This window comes from Rousettus aegyptiacus, unplaced genomic scaffold, assembly GCF_014176215.1.
Source record: "Rousettus aegyptiacus isolate mRouAeg1 unplaced genomic scaffold, mRouAeg1.p scaffold_m13_p_19, whole genome shotgun sequence".
NCBI classification, from domain to species: Eukaryota; Metazoa; Chordata; class Mammalia; order Chiroptera; family Pteropodidae; genus Rousettus; species Rousettus aegyptiacus.
The window spans coordinates 5,906,113-5,931,367 of NW_023416294.1; the positions used below are offsets into that span (position 1 = coordinate 5,906,113).

Here is a 25,255-nt window from a genome sequence, read left to right on the forward strand (position 1 = left end):
TATAGTTACTGTTCCTTCAAGTGGTGCATATATATCCCACTATGTAGCCTGTTACTTTCTTATATATTATGAGAAGCAGGAACCACTGAGCATCAATGAAAATGGCCTAGAACTGTCCAAATGCAAAGATAGCCACACTTAGTGTTGTTAGAATGATGGCCTCAGGAAAACGAATGCTACCTTGAGATAAGAAAGCCAGTCTTTAGTGGTATAGCCACATGATGAAAATCAGATGAGCAGTGGTAGAAAAAGAAGATAAACAAAAAAAAGAAAGAAGAAGAAAAAGTTGTTGATTTGAGGGTCAGTCATGTTTTAGGTCCTGACTGAGATTTTCCCCTCTCTTCCTTGGGGACAGTGACAGATCTTGGGACACCTAAAATAACTGGAGCTAGTAAAAATAAAATAGGCTGCTTAGACACTCAGAAACGGTTCAAGAGACAAGCAATATCTTGGGCAAGGTTGAACAATGGGTTCATCTCTTCAGTGAGGCCATTTCTTTTCAAGACTGGGAGAAGTGCTTGCTTGATCTTAACAGAAAAAAATACCAAAAAGAGCAACACCAGCTGGAATAATAGCAGCATTTGAGGGGGAGGAGGGGTATCTAGAAGGTGAAGAGAGAGAGAAAAGGGCAGAGAATTTATTTAAAGAAGAATTGCTGAAATTTTTCTTAACCTGGAGGAGGAAACATATTTCCATATCCAGGAAGTACAGAGAATTCCAAAAAAAAATGGAACACAAAACTCACAGCAAGAAGCTTTCTACTAAAACATCAAAAATTAAATTCAGAAACAAAAGCAGGAAAACAACTTGTTATATATGAAGGTACCTTATTTAGGCTATCAGCAGGTTGTTGTTTTTTTAGCAGAAACTTAGCATGCCAGAAGGGAGTGGCAAATATAACCAAAGTGCTGAAAGAAAACAAAACCTTCTAACCAAGAATATACTATTGACAAAGTTAACCAATCAGAATTGAAGGAGAGAGAAAAGAGTTTTCCAGACAAACAAAAGGTAAATGAATTTATCACCCCTAAACCATCTTTACAAGAAATATTAAAAGGACTTTTTTCCCACTGCAAAGAGATGAAGCCTAAAAGACAAAAGTAGTAAAAAAAATAACTCTTACTATAATAACTACTTGAAGAAATACATAAGATAAATGATATTTAACGTGACAAAAAATATAAAATGTAGGGTAGAGTAAAATATAGAACTTTAGAATGCATTTAAGCTTATCAACCTAAAATAGACTAATAAATACAGGTTTTATATAAAGCTCATGGTAATCATTAAACAAAAATCTATAGTAGATATGCAAAAGATAATTGCAAAGGAACTTAAGAATACTTTTAAAGAAAGTTTTCAAGCCATAAAAGAATAGGGCAAATTGAATAATAAACGCCTAGAAATAAATTTAACCAAGAAAGTAATAAAGACCTGTACACTGAAAACTGTTAAGACATTGATAAGAGAATTTAAAGGAGACATAAGTAAATGGAAAGAAATTTTGTTCTCATGAATGGGAGAATTAGTATTTTTAAAATGTCTTTACTACTACAAACCATCTATAGATTGAATACAATTTCTACCAAAATTCTAGAGTCCTAAATAATCCTAAAATTATTCTGGAACTACAAAAAACCCCAAGTTGCCCAAGAAATCTAACAAAAGAAAAGCAACGCTGGAGGCATCACAATCCTTGATTTCAAACTATATTACAAAGCTGTAGTAATCAAAACACATCTCGCCCCACATATAGATCAACGAAATAGCCTAAAAATAATCCTGTGCATACATGATAAAGTGATATATGACAGAGAAGGCAAGAATGTGCAATAGAGTAAGGACAGTCTGATAATTGGTGTTTGGAAAATTGGACATCCACAGGCAAAGAATGAAATTAGACTCTTATACACATAAGGGAATGCAAAATGAGTAAAAGAATGTAAGACCTGAAATGATAAAATTTCTGGAAGAAAACAGCTTCTTGATGCTGGTTTTAGCTTTGATATTTTGGATATTTCTTTAAAAATGGGGGGGAAAAGACAAGTGACCTCATCAGACTAAAAGCTTTTGCTCACCGGAAGAAATCATCAATAAAATGAAAAGGAAACCTATTGAATGGGAGAAAGTGTTTGCAAATCATGTACCTGATAAGGATAATATAAAAATACATAAAAACTCATATAACTTAATAGCAGAAAAACTCCAAACCTACCAACAATTCAAATAAAAATGAGCAGATTATCTGAAAAGACATTTTTAAATTTTGTTTTATTTTTATTATTATTTTGGTTATAGTTGACATTCAGTATTAGATTCAGGTGTACAACATAGTGGTTAGGCATTTATATGACTTATGAAGTGAGCAAAATAAGCTGAATAGACACTTTTTTCAAGGAAGATATACAGATGGCTAAAAGATAAAAGAAAAGATGCTGTACATCACTAATTAGAGAAATGCAAATTGAAATACCAGGGAAGTGCAAATCGAGATACCACCTTACACCTGTTAGAATGGCTGTCATCAATAGAACAAGTAATAAGTGTTGGGGTAGTTGGATAAAGGAACCCTCATACCTGCTGGTGGGATTGTAAATTGATACAGCCACTGTGGAAAACAGTATGAGGTTTTGTCAAATAATTAATAGAATAACCAAATGATCCAGCAATCCCTCTTCTGGGTGTCTACCTCACAAAACTGGAAACATTCATCCATGAGATGACGATAGTATGAAAAAGATAGTGATAGTAGATCAAGATAGTATGCACTCTGATGCTTTTAGAAGCATTATTCATGGTGGGCAAGACATGGAAGCAACCAGAGTTTTTTGATAGATGATTGGATAAAGAATATGTACCTGCATACAATGGAATATTAGCCTTAAGAGAAGATGAAATAGTGCCATTTGGGACAACATGGTTAGATCACGAGATTATCAAGCTAAGCAAAAAAGTCAGAAAAAGTTGAGACCCTATGGTTTTACCCACACAGGGGATATAAAACAGCAACAGATGAACAAGACAACTACTCACGGACACAGGCAATAAAAAAAAATGCAATTAAAAAGAACACACTTCATCCAAGAAGAGATACAAGTAGCCAACAAATATATGGAAAGATACTCAACTTCACTAGCTGTTAGGGAAATGCAAATCAAAACCACAACTACCTCACACTTGTTAGAATGGATATCACCAACAGGACAAGTAACAAGTGTTGTAGAGGTTGTGGTGAAGAAGGAACCCTCATAATCTACTGGTAAGAAGGTAAATTGGTACAGCCACTGTGAAACAGTGCAGAGTTTCCTCAGAAAATTAAGAATAGAATCACCATGTGATCCAATGAATCCCTCTTCTGAAATTTTATCTGAAGGAAACAAAAACACTTAATTCAGGAAGTTTAATCACCCCATATTTATTGCAGAGTTGTATACATAGCCAAGATGTGGTACAACCTAAGTGTTCACTGATGGACAAATTACAAAGTAAATGTAATTTGTGTATGTATGTATTAATCTGTGTGTGGATATGTATTCATGTGTATACATATATACACACCAAATATATAAAATGGAAAACTGTTTAGTCAGAGAACAAAATCTGGCACTGCTGGACCTTGTGGACATTATACTGAGTGAAATAAGTCAGAGCCACACAAGTAACATATTATCCCAGTTACATATGGAATTGAAAACGAAAAAAGCTCTTAGGTACAGACATCAGATTGGTGGTTGCTAGAGCCAGGGGTTGGGAAATTGGTGAAATGACTTAAGGGGTTTCAAGATGTACAAACCTGCAATTTTAGCATAAAAGTCATAGAGATATAATATATATCATGGTGACTATGGATAATAGTATTTTGCATATTTTAAAATTGCTGAGAATGTTAGTAGATCCTAAAATTCCTCATCAAAAGAAACAATAATTTTGTAACTTGATAGATGTTAACTAGACTTATTCTGATCCTTTTGCAGTATACAGCTATCAAATCATTACACTGTTTCTGAAATCAGTATAATATTATGTCAGTTATCTTAATAAAATAAAAATTACTTAAATAGCTTTAATTGGATATTGATACACTGATTAGCACTTTTCAGCTTTGATCTGGGAATTCATTAAGACGCCGAAGCGCTTTAAGACATTAGATGTATTTATAAGAGGAAAAAATTTTACTTTACTCAAAGTACTCTCTACCCAAATTAATCTTTACTCAAAATAACCTCTAATCAAAGTACAAATGAAAGAAAATCAAATGATATAAACATGACATATTTACAACACATGACTAACAAGGATTTGACATCAAGAATATATGAATAACATCTACCAATTAATAAATAAAGGACAAGATACAAAGGAAGCATTTCATTGAAAAAGAAAAACATTTGGTTCTGTTAATGATCAAGGAATGCAATGCAGAACACAAGAAATTTTATGCCAACTACCTATAGAAATTAAGAATTCTAGGTGTTGAACATTGGGTGGATCTATAAATTCCTGCTGCGATTATAAATTTCTCAGTCCCTGTAGAGAATAGTTTGACATTATCATGTAAAGTTAAGTGTTTTGGAAATTAAAGTATGCCATTAGGTTTCCACCCTAGAGGAAATATTGTATGTTTTCACCAGGATACATACAGAAGAAGGATGATATCCTTGTTACAGTAAAGAAGTGCAGAAACAATTCAAATAGCAATGAGAGGGAGGTAACTTTTGAAAGGAATCAGTGATTCTGATTTATGTAGAAAATGCAACTGTATGAATGAATCTTAGGAATATAATAATGGGTGACTAAAAATTCCCAAAAGATAATATAGTAACTATATTATGCCTTTTTGAAAAGTCAGAAGCAAATATAATCAGAGCAAAGGATGAAAAAAACAAAAAAACACTGAAATGAAGTAATGTAAAAAGGAAAGCAAAGGAAGGATGGACACAGGGTTATAATCTTGAGTTTGGGAATGTACTGAGTAATAAATTTGAGATAAGGAATTGTTAATGTTTAGGTTTTGTGTAGGTTTCGTGTTAGATTATAGGAAAAATAGTAGGCATTGACTATATCAGTGAGTGTGTAATGAGTCAAAAATTGTGATTAATTCAATTCTGTGTACCTGAAGCCCAAAATACATAAAGAAAAATTACCCATATATTAATATTCTGGAGGTGAAACTGTTCTTGAAGTTTGTGGAGGCTTTTGTATTTTGAAGATACAGGTAATTTCAGTATGTGTATTTTAATACAAGTTGGAAATACTTTTGTACATGTAATTTAGTATTTTTCCTCTTACCATTCATTTTTAGTAAATAAAAGCAAAGGAGAAAACCTTTTTAAAGGTTATTGATATATATGTGAGTGCAGGATTTACCACATCCTTGCAATTGTAAATTTAAGGAAATACAGGCAGTGGAGATAGCACACCTTAAGGTCAAAGGCTTGGTTTGCACTTCCAACGTTACCATTAGAGATATTTATGACTTGGGGCAAGTAACTTCTCGAGTCATGTTTTGTACATTTTTTTTTAAATGGGTGAATAATAATTACTAGATGAAGTATGAATAGGATATATGGTAAATGCTCAGTGAAATGTGGTTATTAAATAGAAAATAAGTTCTCATTGTTTGTACTTATTTGACTTTAGTATTTTCTAGTATTCATTAGCTATCTTTTTGTACTTATAGATTGTCTTAGTTTTCTTTGTGCTTTCTTACCCTTTGGGATATTGCTGTATATATATTGAGTAAAGTAAAGAACATAATTTTACTTTGATTCAAAAGCAGTGTTTCAAAAATCTCAATCTCCTCCACCTGCTTTCCTCCAGAATAAATTAAAAAAAAAAAAAATAGAGATACTCCCTACAGTAGCCATATTCCATTTTTCAGTGTCTCTTTCTCTGGGATAGATGTTTAAATACCAGTGAGTCCCTTATGGGACTCCAGCCTTCTCTGAAACACCTTCAGGAACACCAGTGTAAAGTACCATTTGTGTTTGGGAACACTGGTTGTGTGTCTGACATGAGTTTAAACTTTGCATAGTACTTCCTACTTTTGGTTTGGATTTCTTGTCTACACAGATGGAAGAGCATATGGCTTATCTGCATTTATTATTAACCCATACACTTAACCATAGCTGCCAGTGCCAGTTGTCTGTGAGAAGTGAATTCTTGTGCCTTGTTCTCAGAGTCTGTGGACTTGCGGTACATTCTTTCTTCTCTAAGGAAACCAGAATAAACCTTGACTCCTGACCTCAGGTCAGAGCCGTGTACCTAGGATTAGGTGTATTAGGGTTTAGGAGATGGAAGTTGTCTGAAAAGTATCCTCCCCTCAAACAAAACAAAACAAACATAAACCCAACCAAACAAAAACAAAACAGAGATGATCTCTGATTCTGCAGTCTCATAAAATACAAACTCCAAAATTCATAGTGCTATTCCACTTATGTCACTGTCAAGTACCAACTTTCTTGGTCATTCATCATTTACTGAAGACTTTTGCATTTGCACTGACCCACGGTAGTCATCAATACCCCAAATCATTTTTGATGCTTTCTCTTGTACACAGCCCATATGAAACTCTGGCCCCGGCTTCTCGTTTCTTTTTCACTTGTGAGACAATATATATTAACATAAAAATTGCAATAAAAAACATTTTAATTTTTATTTAATTATCTTAGCAACTGTTACCACCTCCACAGCAGCTATACCATTTTAATCTTACCATCAGTTCTCAAAAATCTGTTTCTTCACATCCTTGCTATCCTTGATGGTTTTTCCCTCGTGAGATTTTTTTTTTTTTATTGTGGTAAGATAAACATAACAAAGGTGTTGTTTTAACCATTTTTGAGTATGCCATTTGGTCTTAAATAGTTTCACATTATTTCTAGCCATTGTCACTGTGCATCCTGAGAAGTTTTCATCATCCCAAACTGATTCTCTATAGCTATTAAGAATAACTCCTCATTCTTCTTTCCCTTAGCTTCTGCTAACCTTTCCCCTTTCTATCTCTGATATTGACTACTTCAGATACCTCATAAAACTGGAATTATAACAGTGTTTATTTGTAGCATGTTTATTTCACTTAGCATTGTTCAACGTTCATCCATGTTGTAGTATGTGTGAGAATTTTGTTTTTTTCTAGCAAAATAATGTATTATACGTATATTCTACATTTTGTTTATCCATATTTCTTAGACATTTGGTTTGTTTATACCTTTTGGCTGTTTTGAATTATGCTGCTATGAACATGGTGCACAAATACCTGTTTGCGTACCTGTTTTCAGTTCTTTTGTGTATATACCCATAAGTGAAATTGCTGTAGTATATAATAATTCCATTATTAGCATAGTGGCAGCCCTCTCATCAGAGTGCACAAAGATTCCAGTTTCTCTACATTCTCAGAACCACTTGTTTTGTTTTTCTAATAGCCATCCATATGGGTGTGAAATGGTATCTTAATGTGGTGTTCTCTGTATTTCTTTCTATAATGATCGATAATTTAGAGCAGCTTATATGTGCTTATTGGCCGTATGAATGCTTCTTCAGGGAAATGTCTACTCCTTTGCACACTTTTTAGTTAATTTGTTTTTCTGTTCTCAAGTTTTAGGAGCTATTTGAATAATGACAACATTAATCCCTTATATATGTGATTTTCAGGTATTTTCTCCTATGGTTGCCTTTCACTTACTTGATAGTGTCTTTGGATTTAAAAGTTTTCTTTTTTATTTTGATAAAGTCAAATTTGTTTTTCTTTCGTCTGTTTTTCAGAGCCTGTGCTTTGGTGTTACTTCTAGGAATCATTGTTAAATCCAGTGTCATGAAGCTTTTCCCCTAACTTCCTTCTAAGAGTTTTATAGTTTTAGGTCTTATATTTCATTCTTTGATCCATTTTGAGTTAATTATTATATATGGTGTTAGGTAAGGGTCCAGCTTTGTTCTTTTTTGCATGTGGGTTTCACACTCCACCCCACCCTCCAGCATGTTAGTTGAAGACACAGTTCTTTCTTCACTGAGTGGTCTTGACACACTTCTTAACTATCATATGACCATATATTTGCAAATTTATTTCTGTGCTCTTATCAATTCCATTGGTATGTAAGTTTGTCCTTGTGCTGTTATCATACTATTTTGATTGCTGTAGCTTGGTAGTAAGTTTTAAAATCAGAAAGTATGAGGCTTTCAGCTCTTCTTTTTTAGTATTATATGGTTATTCTGGATCTCTTGAGATTCCATATGATTTTAAGGTGGATTTTTCTACTTTTGCAAAAAACATCTGTAGATCACTTTGGGTAGTATTGCCATCTTGACAGTATTCTTTTATTTGTATAGCTACCCTTCCTCTCTTTTGTTTCAGTGTTTAAAAAATATTTTTTCTACCCATTTATTTTGGATTATTTTTGTATATATTGAATATTTTTTCCTGTACATTTACTCAGTCTGTTTGTCTTGTGGATCTACAGTGAACCTTTTGAGACAATATATAGCTGTGATGCTGGATATATCCATGAGGCCGGAGTCCAAAGCAGGACTCAGCCCTGAGCTCAGCTGATCAGGTACTTGTTTTATGCTGTGAGAAGGAATTCAAAGGCATGACAAACAGCAAACAGGAAAGTGCAAGTTTTATTAAAATGAAAGTACATATGTAAGAGAAGAGTGCAGACAGCTCCAAAAGAGTTGCCACGAGCTGTATGGCTTAGAGACTTTTTTTTTTATTGGGAGTGAAGAAACCCGCAGATACAGTACTTGGAATGCAGGTGTTATTTTAACGATATGATTAGCAAAAGCGGAGCAAAGGACAAATGTAAAACTCTGGAGTCTTACCCTAAGGTGTGGGACAGTGTCCCAGTCCATATACCTTGTATCTGGCTTTGTTTTGTCTCATGCCATCTGGACAGGGTGGCAGCCCAAATCCATCTGTCTTGTCTCCTAGCCTTGACTTGTCTCTCATGCCCCTGAAGAGGGTGGCAGTCCAAGTCTGTCTTGTCTCCTGCCCTTGGCTTTTATTTCATGCCACCTAGAATGGAGAGGGCAGTCCAAGTCCATCTTTCTCATATCCTAGGCACAGCTTATCTCTTATGCCACCTGGAGAGGGAGAAGCAAAATACCCAAGTTCAGTGGGACACAGCAATGAGGCAGATAAGTGCCCAAGTTCACTTATCTTGTCTCCTGACCTTGGCTTTGCTCTTATGTGAGAGTTTCATGCTCAGAATCAAAACAGAAAAGGACAAAGGATAATTTTGGAACTCGTGGGAGAGGGCTAAGAAAGGGAGTAAGGAAAAATCTCGAGCCACATCCTGGAGCTGGGGGATGTTTCCTAGCCTAAGTATCTTAAGTCAATTGTAGCATGTATTTACTTACATTGTGATATAATTATCATTTAACATTAATTTTAGCTATATAATTAAGTGATTAGGTATATATATATATATATATAAAGTGAAATGGTCACCACAGTGACTACGTAACCACCCGTTCATATTCTTGGTTATACTTTTTTTTCTTCTAATGAAACTTTTAAGAACTATTGCATTAGTAACTATCAGATACACAGTATATTATTAAGTAGTCACCATGCTGTGTATTACATTTGCATGTCTTATCTTTTTACTGAAATTTTGTACCTTTTAAGCACCTTCACTTATTCTCAGCTTCCTTCCCCATCCAGTCCTCTGCCTGTGGCAACCACCAATCTATTCACTGTATCTGTAAGTTTGTTCCTTTTTGGTTTTGTTTGTTTTTATTCTTTTTTGGATTCTACCTTTAAGTGAGATCACTCACTATTTGTCTATGTCTGACTTAGCAGAATGCCCTCATGTTCTATATGTTATCACAAATGGAAGGATTTTCTTCAATTTGTATAGCTGAGTAATACGCAGTTCTGTGTGTGATTTTTTTTTTTTTTCCATTTATAGATGGATAGTTAGGTTGTTTTCATTTATTGGGTGTTGTGAATTATACAGCAATGCAGATATCATTTAAAGGTCTCTACATTTCCTTTGGAAAAATACAAGTGGAATTGCTGGATCATATGGTAGTCCTGTTTTTAATTTTTTGAAATATTGTTCTCCACAAAGAGTGCACTAATTTAGATTCCCACCAACAGAGCACAAGGGTTTCCTATTATTTTATATTACCACTAACATTTATGATTTGTCTGCTTGGTAATACCCATCCTAAAGATGTAACGTAGTATCTCACTGTGGTTTAATTTGCCTTTCTCTGGTAATTAGTCACTTTGAGCCACCATTTCATGTACCTGTTGGTCATATGTATGTCTTTGGAAAAAATCTGTTCTGCTCTCAGCCCATTTTTTAATTAAGTTTGTTTTTTTGGTATTGAATTATTTGAGTTACATTTTGACTATTAACTCATATGGAAAGCTGACTTGAAAACATTTTTGTCCCATTCTAGAGGTCGCCTTTTTATTTTGTTGTGGTCAACTATTGCTGTGTAGAAAGGGTCCTTCCTTCCTTCCTTCCTTCCGTCCGTCCGTCCTTCCTTCCTTCCTTCCTTCCTTCCTTCCTTCCTTCCTTCCTACCTTCCTTCCTTCCTTCCTTCCTTCCATTTATCCATCCTTCCGTCCGTCCTTCCGTCTGTCCTTCCTTCCGTCCTTCCTGTAATCCCACTTCTTTATTAAATTCACAAACTTACCACTTGTGTTTCTTCTAGGAATTTTATAGTTTCACGTCTTCCATCAAGTTCTTTAATTGATTTTGAGTATGTTTTTGGGTATTTTTGTTCTTGTTTGGGTTTATTTGTGGGCTCTCTATTCAGTTTCATTGATCTGTGTATCTGTTTTTATGCCCATATGATAACTCTTGCTTATAAAATTTTGTAATATATCCTAAAATCAGAAACCATGATTCCTCCAGCTTTGTTCTTTTTCAGATTGCTTTGATTATTTAGGGTCTTTTGTAGTCGCAAACAAATTTTAGGATTGTTTATTTTCGGTGAAAAATGCCTTTGGAATTTAGGTGGGGATTATATTGAATCTGTAGATTGTTTTGGGTAGCACAGACATTTTTAACAATATTCTATCATTGATGAGGACAAATATTCTATTTGTTTATGTTTCTTTCAATTTTATTTTACCAATATCTTATAGTTTCCAGTTACAGTTAATTCATTTTCTTGGTGCAGCTTATTCCTAGGCATTTTATTCTTTTTGATGCAATTGTAAATGAAATTGTGTTCTTAATATCTTTCTTGCAGTTTCTAATTAGTATATAGAAGTGCTGGCCTCCACTATTTCTCCTAAGAAATTAGTTGATAATCTTATTGAGGATAAGATTATATGTGATAAAGTAGTTTCCTTCTTACTTTGTCTTTGGCATTGGATAGTTTTATCCTTTTGGAGTTCAGTGGACTTTTTAGATTCGTGAATTCATATCTCTTATCAAATTTGGGAAATTTTTGGCCTTTATTTCCTCAAAGAATCTTTCTGTACCCTGTCATCTTCTCATTTTAGGCTTTCATCATATTTGGCCTACTTGATTATCTGTTTCAAGCCTATTAGGCTTTATGTTGTTCCTCAGTCTTTTTTCTTTCTCTTTTCTGGAGTTGATAATTTTCACTTTCCTATTTTGAAGTTTGTTGCTGCTTTCTTCCGCTTGCTCACATCTCATATTGAACCCCTCTAGTGAATTTCTCGTTTAAATTACCTTACAACTCCCTTTTCTTTTTTTCTTTTTTTTTTTTTTTTTTGGTTCTTTTTTATACTTTATTTTTCATTATTCATCTTTTTTTCCATTTCTGTGATTATGCCCACATCTTTCTTTAGCTTTTTGGGGATTTTAAATAAAGTTATTTTAAATTTGTTGGTATTTCTACCATCTGCCCTTTCTCTGGGACAGTTTCTGTTATTAATCTTTTTCCTTTGGGCTGTATTTTCCTAATTCTTTGTATACCTTAAGATTTTTTTGTTTTTGTTTTCGTTTTTGACAAGGCAACTCTTGGTTGACCTCACAGATTGCAAGGACCTTGTTAGTTTACAATCCCTTAATTTTTTAGTTTTTACGCCTGCAGCATTTGGTCTTCCTAGGTGGTCTCCTATCCAAGTACTAACCAGGCCCAATCCTGCTTAGCTTCCAAGATCAGATGGGATCAGGCCTTTTCAGGTTAGCATGGCCATAGACAAGATTTTTTGTTACTGAAATGTGGGATTTGAATCTTGTAATGTGGTAATTGTTGATATTAGAGTCTTTCCCTTTATTCATGTTTGTTCTTAGTTTTGTTGAGTGTCTCCATGCTGGAGATCAGCCTGAGATAAGTCTTTTCAGGTTTTCTTTGTTTCTAGGCTTGCGTGTGGCTTTCCATATTTCTAAGGGTGTAGTTGTTCATGAATATGCCAGTGCATTAATACCTGGTTCCTCAAATTGTAAAAAGGTTTAATTAAAGTTAAAAAAATAATAAACTTTGTTGTTTTCTTAAATCCCCCTACATGCCTATTCCCATTGAGTCAGTTGCAACAGTGGGCACTTTCATGATGAGATTTTTAACTGACAGAACACAGATCCCTGATATTCAGAGGACTATGTCCATATTGGCTGCCCTGACCTCCTGTATACCACTACAGGAATGTTATGACCACCTAGTGTGGGGCTGTGGAGTGGAAGAATGAGTAGCTGCTCCAGTGCTGTTGGCTTAAAAGAATCAAAATTAATCACATTTTACTAGACAAGAATTTACTTGGAAGGTACAAGACTTTGAATAGACTTCAGAATTCCAAAATAATTGTTAGACTGTTTCTGCCAGTGCAATTGTTGTCTAAGTGTGGAGACAGATTCTAGCCTCTTGTTCCTGGGCTCCTATTCCTTGACTGCCTCATCACTATCCCACTGGCCACCTTCTGCTCTGGTCACCTCATACTATAGGACCTCTAAGGTCCAAGTATAGCTATCTCATGCACCACTTAACCACCATCAGTCTAGCATACTTTTTGTTTGTTTTCTCTAACTATTGTGTTTGTTTTCTCTAACCATTGTGTTTATTCTCTCTAACCATTGCAACCAGCAATACATTGACCATCTACTTTCTCTTTCCTTATACTGTCTTTCCATCTACTGTCTTTATGTGTATTTTTTTCCTTATATTTCCGTACATCATCAAAATCCCTTGGTTGGTGGAAACTGAAGTCTGAGTATCCAACAGTACAAATAGGCAGATAAAAATGGAACAAGGTCTTTATTGTGTGTGATCATTATAATACCTCTTTCTCCTCTGTCACTACACTATTATAAAACCTCCACAGTAGTACTTACCTTTTTTAGTAACTATGAATCCTAGACTTCTTATTCTTTCTCTTTTTCATCAGGTGACTCTGTCTTTTGTTTTTTAGGGGAAGGAGGCCATCAGACTGTCAGTGTATTCATATCAATTTTATGACTTAATTGCATCTGTGCCCATCTTCTGGGACTCTTTTTTTCACTGTTATAACATTAATGTTTATTAGCTCAAGGTCTAGTAACCTGACAGTTATCTGTAATGCATCACCGTTAGTGTAATAGGACAGTAATTTGTAATCGCTGTTACCATTAAGAATACATTCAAATTGACATGTTAGGATTTTGACTCATTTTCTGGCATGTGAGAACTTTTGCAGTAGAAAAGAAAGAGGTTGAGTTGATAATGTGTGCAAAACCTATAGCCACTTTTTTTTTATTTAGTTTTTCTTTGGGGGGGGGGGGTGACATTGATCAACAACATCCAGTAAGTTTCAAGTATACAATTCAACAGTAAGTCATATGTATATTGTATGTGGGTTCACCACTCATGGATTTCTTTCCATATTTTACCTCCTTTACCCCTATTGACTTCCCCCTCCCTTCCTTCCCTCTGGTAACCACTAGCTCACATATCCATGAGTCTCTTTTTGTTTGTCCTGTTTGTTTGTTATTTTTAAATTTATATCCCCACATACAAGTGAAATCATGTGGTTTTCAGCTTTTTCTGCCTTGCTTATTTCACATAGTATGATTATCTCGAGGTCTATCGATGTTGTCACAAATGGCATTATTTCATCTCTACTTATGCTGAGTCATATTCCATTGTATATATGTGCCACAGCGTCTTTAGCCGGTAGTCTGTTGTAGGACACTTCAAGAGTGTCTATGTCCTGGCCACCGTGAATGATGCTGCTGTGAAGATAGTGGTGTCTATATATTTCTATAAAAATACTATCAAGTTTTTTGGGGTAAAGTCCTAGTAGGCAAATTGCTGAGTCATAACATAGATCAATTCTTAGTTTTCTGAGAAACCTTCAGACTTTTTGTAGTGGCGGTACAAATTTGCAGTCATACCAGCAGTGTATGAGGGTTCCTTTTCCTCCACAACTTCCCAACACTTGTCATTACTTGTACTCTTGATGTGAGGTGGTATCTCAATGTGGTTTTGATTTGCATTTCCCTAATAGCTGGTGAAGTTGAGCATGTTATTCATCTGTCTATTGGTCATTACTTTGTCTTGGGAAAAGTGACTGTTTGTGTCCTCTGCCCAATTTTTTAATCGGATTGTTTGTTTTCATTGTTGTTGGGTTGTATGAGTTCTTTGTCTACAATTTTGGATATTAGGCCCTAATAAGAGGCATTGTTGCAAATATGTTTTCCTGTTTGGATGGTTGTCTCTTCACCTTGTTGACAGTTTCTTTTGCTGAGCAGAAGCTTTTTAGTTTGATGTAATCCCATTCATTAATTTTTGCTTTTACTCCCCTTGCCTTTGAGGTCAAATTCATAAAATCCTCTTTAAGTCCAAGGTCCTTGAGTTTAGTTCCTATGTTTTCTTCTATGCATTTTCTTATTTCAGGTCTTACATTCAGGTCCTTGATCCATTTTGAGTTAATTTTGGTATGTGGCAATAGACAATAGTCCAGATTTATTCTTTTGCAGGTGGCTTTCCAGTTTTCCCAGCACCATTTGTTGAAGAGGCTTTTCTTTCTCCACCATACATTTTTGACATTTTGTCAAAAATTATTTGCCCATATAAATATAGGTTTGCTTCTGGACTCTTGATTCTGTTCCACTGGTCCATGTGGCTATTTTGCTGCCAATACCATGCCGTTTTGATTACTGTTGCTTTGTAGTATAATTTGAGGTCAGACAGAATGATGCTTCCAGTCTCTTTCTTTTTTCAAAGAATGGCTTTGGCAATTCATGGTCTTTTGTGCTACCATACAAATCTGATGATTTTTTGTTCTGTTTCTTTTAAAAATGCTAATGAGATTTTGATGGGCAATGCATTAAATCTGTATAATGCTTGTAGGTGATAAAGTCATTTTAATTATGTCGATTCTTCCAATTCAAGAACATGGAATATCTTTCCATTTCTTTATATCTTCTTTGATTTCTTTTCATAGGTTCTTATAGCTTTCATTTTTTAGGTCCTTTACATGTTTCATTAAATTTATTCCTAGGTATTTTATTCTTTTTGGTGCAATTGGAAAAGGATTATTTTTTCCACTTTTTTTGACATTTCATTACAGGAAAGCTATGGATTTTTGGACATTGAATTTGTATCCAGAAACTTTACTGCATTTGCTTATTGTTTCCAGGAGTGTTCTTGTGGCCTCTTTAGGGTTTTCTATAGAGAGAATTATGTCATCAGCAAAGGAAGATTGACTTCTTTATTTCCTATTTGGATGCCTCTTATATCTTTCTCTTGACTGATTACACTTTCTAGGACCTCCACAGTTATATTGAATAACAAGCCTTGCCTTGTTCCTGATCTTAGAGGGAAGGTTTTTCATTTTTACCATTCAGGATAATGTTGGCTGAGGGTTTGTCATATATGGCCTTTATTATGTTAAGGTACTTTCCTTCTCTACCGATTTTGTTAAGTTTTTCGATCATAAATGGATGCTGTATCTTGTCGAAGGCTTTTTTGTGTGTCTATCGATATGATCATATGGTTCTTATTTTTCGTTTGTTTTTGTGGTGTATCACATTTATCAATTTGCGTATGTCGAACCATCCCTGTGCCCTTGGGATGAAGCTCACTTGATCGTGGTGTATAATCTTTTTAATATGTTGCTCTATTCATTTCGTTTTATCTTATTTAGGATTTTCGCGTCTGTGTTCGTGGGAGTTACTGGTCTGTAGTTTTATTTTTGCGTATGTTATCTTTACCAAGTTCTGTATCAGGGTAATATTGGCCTCATAAAATGAGTTAGGAAGTATTTCCTCCACCTCAATTTTTAGAAGTGTTTGAGGAGAATAGGTATCAAATCTTTGAATGTTTGGTAGAATTCACTGGTGAAGCTGTCTGGTTCTGGGCTTTCACATTTTGCTAAGCTTTTGATGATTGTTTCAATTTCCATACTGCTGATTGGTCTATTTCGGTTCCAGATCTTCTTGATTCTGTCTAGGAAGGTTGTATTTTTCTAAGTTCTTGTCTGTTTCTTCTAGTATTCTTGTATTTTTTTGTATTTGTTATGTAGAGTACATACTGTGGAACAGCTACTACCTATTTAAAATTTATTGGTTAGTGTAAGAACTCCCTTAATTAGTTCTAACGTACATTAATGAGTACCTTAGACTATCTTGCCATTCCATAAGCAACCATTTTGAGTGCTGTTTATCTTTGGAAACATTTTATCCTATTGGGATATTCTGTAAATCTACTCTAATTTACAGTAAAAATTGAAGAGGAATCAATAGCATAAATTTTCTATACTTTTTCATCATAAGTTATGATCATGTTAGCATGCTTCTAGAAAATTTAAACTTTTTATTAGCTTTATACATTCATTTTGTATTTCTGTAACGTCTGTCAAAACTTCTCCTCTTTCATCCCTGATTTTGTTGTGTTCTTTCTGTTTTTTCTTTAGTGTGTCTAGCCAGGGGTTGGTTAATATTATTAACTTTCTCAAAGAACCAGCTCTTTGTTGCATTTATATTTTCTATTGTTTTGTTGTTGTTGTTGTTGTTGTTTTTAGTTTCACTTAATTCTCTAATTTTGATTACTTCTGCTGATTTTACATGTCATTTCTTCTTTTCCAGTTTTTTTTTTTTTTTTTTAACATGAAGTATTAGGTTATTCATTTGGGCTCCTTCTTGTTGTTGAGATAGGCCTGTTATGATTTGAACTTTACTGATATTACTACTTTTGCCACATCCCAAAGTTTGTTATGTTGTAGTGTCATTATCATTCATTTCTATGTTTCTCTTGATCTCTCTTTTTATTTCTTCTGTGACCCAGTTATTCTTCAGTAGCATGTTGTTTTAAATTCCATATTTTTGTGGTTCTTTCTGCTTTCTTTTTACAGCTGATCCACAGCTTCAAAGCATTATGATCCACGTATATGGTTGTTATGATTTCAACCCTCTTATGTTTGTTGACACTGTCTCTGTGTCTCAGTATGTGGTTGATCCTTGAGCATGTTTCATGTGCACTAGAGAAGAATGTGTAAGCAGCTGTTTGGGTATGGAAGGCTCTGCAAATGTCAATTATGTCCTCTTGATCTAATGCACCATTTAAGAATGTTATTTCCTTACTGATTTTCTGTTTGGACGATCGGTCCATATCTGACAGTTGGGTATTTAGGTCTATTACTGTGATAGTGTTTTGGTTTGTTTCTCCCTTTAGTTCTGTTAGTAATTGCTTTATCTATTTCAGGGCTTCCTGATTGGGAGCATATATATTCATAAGTCTTATATCTTGGTGCATCATTCCCTTTATCATTAATGAAGTGTCCCTCAGTATCTTTTTTTATCTTTTTTATTTTGAAGTCAGTTTCATCCTATATTAGTACTGCAACGCTCGCTTTTCTCCAAATGCTATTGGCTTAAAATATCATTTTCTCTTTGAGTTTATATTTATCTTTGGAACTGAGATGGGTCTCTTGAAGGCAGTATATGGATGGATTTTGTTTTTTGATCTGTTCTTCAACTCTGTGTCTTTTTATTGATGTGTTCAATCCATTTATGTTTAGGGTGATTATTGAAATATAATGTTTTCCCATAGCTATATTATTTTGTTTTCTGGTTGCTCAAATATTCCATTGATTCTTTGTCCTTGTGTTCTGTCAGTTATTTTAACTTGGTGGGGTTTTGTGAAATTTTTCCCATGTTCTTGTTTTCTATTACATACCTCAGTTCTGGAACTTTGATGTGTGCTTACCATTAAGCTTATGTAAAGGAATTTACACACACACACACACACACACACACACACATACACAGAGGTTAGGCTATTTTCTTCTATATGTGCCTTATATCCATTCCCCTTTGTGAATTTCAATTGTTGAATCTTCTTCCCCTTTTCTGTTATTTTGTCAGATTGTTCTATATATGCTGAACATTCATCCTCCCCTACCCCTCGTCATTTCTAAGTTGTACTAGCAATTATCATAATGTTTAAGCTTACAATACCCTGTTTCTAAAAAGGGTTGTGCTGTGCTGCCTCTGTTCGCTTGCCATTTGTCTTACTCTAGTTACATATTTTTTGTCATTTTGTTTCAGGAGAGATGACCCTTTTCAGTTTTTCCTCTAATGCAGAATTCATAGTGGAGAATTCCCTCACCTTTCATGTATCTGGAAAGGTCTTTATTTCTTCTTATCTAGAAAAGAGCTTTGCTGGATACATTATTCTTGTTGGTAGTTTCTTCATTTATAGTTTGAATATTTGATTTCACTCCTTTCTGGTTTGTAAGGTTTGTTCTGAGAAGTATAAAAATAATCTAATGGATTTTCCTTTATAGGTTACCATCTTCTTTTCACTGGCTGCCCTGAGAATTCTTTCTTTGTCATTAAGTTTTGATAATTTTAATATATTGTGTCTTGCAGAAGACATTTTGGGTTGAGATATTGCATGTTCTGTTAGCTTTTTGGATTTGAAGCTCCAGCTTACTTTAGATTTGAGAAATTCTCATCAATTATTTGTCTGAATATGCTCTTTCCTTCTTCATCTGCTGGTATATTTGTTATTGTGTTGCCTTTCCTTATGGTATCAGCTAGTTCTTGTACTTCTCTTTCTTTATTTTTCATTCTCTCTTCTTCTGAATCACTTCTAAATTTCTGTCTTCAGTATTACTGATTCTTCCTTTCTTCTGGTCAGCTCTATTTCGTAAGCTCACTATTTGTCTATTTATCTCTTTTAGTGTGTTTCTTTATAAGTTTTACTTGGTTCTTTCTTAGTTAATCTCCTTGCTAAAAAACATTCTTGGTCTATTTCGATCCTTATTGCCTAGAATTGTTGATCTGGAGTATTTGCATCTCATTGAGTTTTTTCAGAGGTGCAACAGTGAATTCTGTTATTTAACTTGCATATTTCTCAGTGTTTAAGATTATTTTTTGGAGATTTACTCTTTTATTTTTGAACTGCCTTGTCACTCTGCTTGTCCATGATGTTTAGTGGACTATTTCTTTGCCTGGGAGTGTAGTCTGCTTTTTTTAAGAAAGATGACCCTAAATAGAGGTCTCTATTTATATAATAGGTGACATCCAAGCCTCTTAGATCTCTAAGGGGAATAATGTCTTTTTCTCTCTGGAACAGTAAATATTCAACCCATGATCAGCGATCCTTGGCCCCAGCCTGTATGTGGTACCGATAGTGGTATTCTTCTCAGTACTGGTTGTGTCAGTTCCCCTGGGGCTCTGCGGTGGTAGGTCAGGGAGGACATGGGGTGGAGGAAGGCCTTGCTCTGGGTTGGTGGGTCGGGGTAGCTGGTAGTGTCCGTGTCTCAGCCTTCCACTTCACAACCACCACTGCTAATACATAGCTCTTATCCCTGCTCCACTGTCTCCACTGATCTCTGGGCTTGGCTGTGTGGAGTTCACAGATCCCTCAGGCAGAGCTTTTAGGGGAACGGGCTGCAAATTCTCCCCTGCCCCTCCTCATGCAGTAGACTCTCTGTGAGAGCCAGCTTCTTTGTTCCTCCTAGTCTACGCTCCAGACTCTCTGTAGTTCTAACCTCTAGAAACTCTGATGTGCAGATAACTCACTCAGACATGCATGTGTGCAGGTTGGTTGTTGACTGTCTAGTTTTAGATGTTCAGCTTTTTGTTACTGCAACAGAAGAGATCTGGAGACATCCCTCACTCTGCCATGCTTTTCATGTCACTACTACAGCCACTTTAGATATGATGTTCTCGGGGTCCATGATAAGATTCCAAACAGAATCATTGTTTAAGTTTGTTGAGATAACATTGGTTGATATCATTAAATAAATCAGTACAGTGTTTTGATTCATTGTCTTCATATTGTGTTGTAGGCTCGCTGCCAAAAGTAGTTTTCTTCCCTTGTTATATTTTTGACCCTCTTTACCCTAAGTATGAATTTCAATAAAGGTGTTTTGAAATAGCTGTATATATGTAACCTAATGAAGATGTTTTCAATATCTGTAAGTATGTTGCTTGTAGGTTTCTTGATTAGGTTGTTCTTGTTCTTGAAATGTACAGTTTTTAGCATTTATTCTTCATGAAGGCCTTATCAAAGTGTCGATAAGACCTCCATTGTATCTGTTAGTGTAGTATAGAATAATTTGCTCTAACTCTAAAATTGCCTTCTTCATTTACAAGAACTCTTGAATGCTTATTTGTTTTAATAACCTGTTTTTCTGTGTCATAGAACAGTAAAACTAGATGGTGTTGATTTTTAACAACTTTTCCAAAAGGATGTGTTTTTAATTTAAAAAAGACGAGAGATTGATTTTTTTTTTTTTGTAGTTTATTATTTGCATACTTTTTCTTTCACTGAATAAGAGTTGTAGAAAAGGTCCTATGACAATTATTCTGATTCTTTACCATGTTACTCAGAGGTTTTCAGTGTGTTTCCTGAATGTAAAGTGCTTTTTGATTTTAGCTGGAAGAGAGCAGGAATGTTCAGAAGCAAATGAAGATTCTTCAGAAGAAGCAAGCCCAGATCATGAAAGAGAAAGTTCACTTGCAGAGTGAGCACAGCAAGGCTATCTTGGCAAGAAGCAAACTAGAGTCTCTTTGCAGGGAACTTCAGCGTCACAACAGGACATTAAAGGTTAGTTGGTTTATTTTTCTAATTTTTAGGAGGTTCTTTGGCTGATTCTGTAATCGGTGTGTATCTGTTTGAAGTAAATCTTTGCTTCACTTTCTTGGGTGGGGCTTATAACAACTCCTCCGTGATTTCTTGTAATAACAACTCCTGCGTGATTTCTTGATCTGCTAGATTAGGTTCCTGAGCACAGAGAAGGTTTTATAGGGACTTGAAGGACATACTATCTTCCTCTTTATTTTTCTTGGTTTGTGGTGTGTGGTGAGGTTGCTTGGTTTTTCTATCTAACTTTTGCTTTCAGATTCCAGGAAGAGCTCCTTAATGTACTTCATATTTGATAACAGGGAATCTAGTGTACCTTAGGAATATTGTATTCATAGTTCTCATTCTTAGGAAGCTCAGGGTTGCCAGATTTTGCCAATAATTAATATTGTTGATTATCAAGTCCTCCTTGGATAAGTAATGAAATGTATAGCTGAAAAGAAAAATGCAGTAGCAGTGGACTTGAGTCAGAGTGAGTTTGAGAATGAAAAACAGGTTGTAGAGCTTTAACTGGCGAGTTTGCTTAACTACTCTCTGGCCTTTCTCAGCTATTCAGTTGCTGAATACTTTAGTATTTATACATGGCTGATTATAAAGGAAGAGTGAGCAGGTATCAAAATTTGCATCAACAGAGAAGAAAAAAGCAGAGACATTAGATATAATCCTTATTATGAGAAGATATTTGCTTTTAGTCTTGCTAAGAAGGTGCAATTGAAGTTTGATTTTAATTAAGCAGAATCCCTCATTACCATATCACAGCAAACACTCAAGGACCTACCAAATAAGGACAATTCACGAAATTAATCATCTATTGTGAGGGTTTTCTTTTTCTTGCTTTTAGAACCATGGGTTTTGGTAGGATAAAAGCAGATAGTTGTTTTTTTCTTCCCCCATTCATAGCAAGTCAGCATTTTGACTGAACTGATTGTTTAGGTAAAGGTCTTTTGATGTTTACGTCATAGGAAGAGTTGAAAGTAAGCTTTTTAAAGTAAATATTTCTTTTGTTTCTTGCCGTCTAAGGACTGGAAGATATAATACAAAAATTAAGCTGGTAGATGTTACATATCTCTCGAGGCTGATCTAATAAGGATGATGGCCTGCTGAACCACTGAATGGGGTATTTGGGAAAATAATGTGGAAGAAGCTGACTGTTGAGAAACTCCTTACTTGAACTTTAGTGCAGTGAATATCTAGATGGTCAGATAACACTTACAGCCAGGTGTACTTTATGTCTCTGATTATTTATTTAGGAAAATCTGCTTGCTTTTTTTTTAAGTGAACTTTCTGGTTATAGATCAGAAACACTTTAGACAGCATTAAATGAACTCACATTGCTAACTGCAGCATCTTTTTTTGAACGTTTTATATGTACCTTTATACTAATAAGAGATTTTTTTTAATATATAATAAGGAAGAAAACATGCAGAACGCAAGAGAAGAAGAAGAAAGACGTAAAAAAGCAACTTCACATTTCCAGTTTACTTTAAATGAAATCCAGGCACAGATGGAACAGCATGATGTACATAATGCCAAACTCCGGGAGGAAAACATGGAACTGGGAGAAAAGCTGAAGAAGCTCATTGAGCAGTACGCGCTAAGGGAGGAGGTAAAGGTGTTTCCTTTATTCTTTCCTATAGGATCTCATTATTACCCATAACTTTTTATCATTCATTGCTAATTTAGAACTATCGTTCTAAATTGTCACAAGACAATATTTTGCAACTTTTGTATATCCAAAGTAGAAGTCAGGCTTTTATTAGGAAAGGATTAGATACCATATGAACTGAAGAACTAATTGGGATCATCACTTGATGGTCCCAGAGTCAGTGGATATGAATATGTGAGGTAATTTCTAGGAGAAACATTAAGTGCTACTTTTTTGCCATCTCATAATGGAAGATGGTAATTTTAGTACACAGATTGTTTTTTCCCATATTCAGTGTAACAATAAATATTTTGCCTCAAAATACTTAATGCTCAGACTTGATAATCTGTGATAATCTGTTAAAATGTATAAGTACCATTGCATTCCACCTACTGTACTCTTTGGGAGAAAAAACAAACCTTTTAATTTAACCCGTCACCTACTCCTCGGTAGCCACGCACCCAGTGAATAAAAAGTTTACTGGTCGCAGAACCCAATCATTGTGCTTGCTTTACAAGGTTACTTTGAAAGCCATGTAATATCTAGATTAGAAGCAAATTGGTGATAACCTGTTCAATTTATTTTCCTTACTTTCAATACCAAATTTTTGAAAGTTGTGCTCTCTGCCTTTATTATGTTTAATCTAATAAAGTGTTGTTTCTTTTATGTATGTTGACTTCACAGAACCAGATTAAAATTAATAATTAAAAATTGTGACCTATTAAAATGGTAAATTTTGTATGTATTTTACTACCCGAAAACGTATTTTAAATTGTCATTATTTTTCTAACCATTCCCTCCATCTTTTTAACAGTACTCTAACTTTTTTTTTTAAGTTTCAAGCTTAAAAGTAGATTACATCATTTACCTTAGGAATTTATGCACTTCCGTGTCTAGCAAGTATTGTTATATCTGTTTTAAAACAAATCTAAGATGTCATGTTATTTCACTCACACTACATGAAGGCATATCTTGAAATGATGATTTTTATAAAAAGAACCACAATACCATTTTCACTTCTAAAAACATAACAGTAACTACTTAATCAAATTTCACTGCTGCTTCCTCCTTCTCTCTCCCAAGAGTATTGGAATCAGATCTAAACAAGATTTATACATTTTATTAGTTTTTTCCTCCTTTTTTTTTTTTTTTTTTTTTAGTAATCAAGGAAATTTTGTTTAGGTCTATAGAATGAATTTTCTTTTTATTAGATTTATTTTTATTAAGTTCTCATAAAAGAGGTTTTTGCTTAAATGCAGACTTTTCACCCATTTCTTGTTTGCCCAGAGAATACTCACTGGAGGCTCTTGCAGCTGCAGTGTTTACCCTGAGATAACTCGTAGTTTACAGTCCTATTTTTAATCTCAAAGTTTGCCATGAAATATCTCACTTTTATTATTATATCTGCATCAGTATGTCTTGATATCTTTGGAAACAAATGACATCATTCTATTCATGTTATTCAGTTTTTATTAGTGGTATTTCCACTTATAAAATACAGTAATTGTTAATCACTGAAAATGTTAAATCCCAGAAAACATAGCATCCCTACATGTGATGTTAACATTGTTCTCGAACAGTTATTAGCTAGATTCATCTGATGAATCCGATTTATGTATACCTTTCTGTTGCATTAGGATTCGAGACAAGTTCTGTTTAGAAAGAACTCCAAGAGTTTTTATATTTTACCTTCACATTGAAAACCAATCAGATTTGCTTCAGCTTGAAAGAGTGTGTTTATGTAAAATTAATGCTGGCAGCAAGCTGCACTTTTTTTCTAAATGGGAAATGAGTTAAATATCTTAGGTTTTTAACAAATGACAATTTAATGACAGTCTACACAATTAATATAGTGAATTTGGAAAATATATGTCTGTTAAATCATGTTGTAAGGCATGTTTGTTTTAAATATTTCATAATTTTCTCTTTTTGGGGGGTAGAATATAATTGAGTAACCTAATTAAGTTATTTGCAATCAAATAGATTTGGTGTACTCATGAAAATCTGTTATGTCAACCAGCATTTTATACAATATGGGATATTGTACCTAAAAGAGTTACTATTTCTCCTCTGAGGATATTCTGATCACTTTATTTTATATAACTACCACTTAATAATATAGTTTGGTAATAATAACAACCCATCTCATACCAGGTGTCTAATATGTGCCAGGCGCCAAGCATTTTAAATAGTATAGCATTGTGTTCAGCTTTACATAGATGAAGTTATCAGTCTTTATAAATAAAGGAATTGAAATTTATCAAGGCCATCATTGAGTCAGGATTTAACCCCCAGGCCATTCCTACTATTATACATGCACTAAGAAATTAGGAGAAACTTAACAAGAAAAAAATATCCATCAATTTATGTGTATGAAGAATGGATTCAATAGTTTTATCTCCTTATCCATCTTTTGTTGTTGGCTTGGACATAACGTTTAATGTAGAGCAGAAATAGGAAATACAAAGCTGTTGATGGGGAAGGACAGCCCATCTCCAACAGAGAGGTGCACTATGTAAGTAGTCTGATGGGATCATTCCTGTAGATACAGGATGGTTTGCAAGGTGATGTAAATAAGTTGATTCTGTAAGCGTGTGGATGAGTTATATGTTATTA

At 34.4% G+C, this 25,255-nt stretch overlaps 1 protein-coding gene and 1 pseudogene across 2 annotated transcripts in view; one reads left to right on the forward strand and one right to left on the reverse strand.

The window, feature by feature from the left end:
- Positions 1–25,255, forward strand: part of LOC107506221 (gamma-taxilin-like) — a 56,083-nt gene that overhangs the window by 14,925 nt on the left and 15,903 nt on the right. For both annotated transcript variants that reach the window (XM_036235743.1, XM_036235742.1), the window contains exons 4-5: positions 20,788–20,958; positions 22,406–22,600. In XM_036235743.1, coding sequence (XP_036091636.1) covers positions 20,788–20,958; positions 22,406–22,600 — 366 coding nt within the window. The remainder of the gene's footprint in view (positions 1–20,787; positions 20,959–22,405; positions 22,601–25,255) is intronic.
- LOC118613563 lies at positions 12,010–12,128 on the reverse strand (annotated as a pseudogene).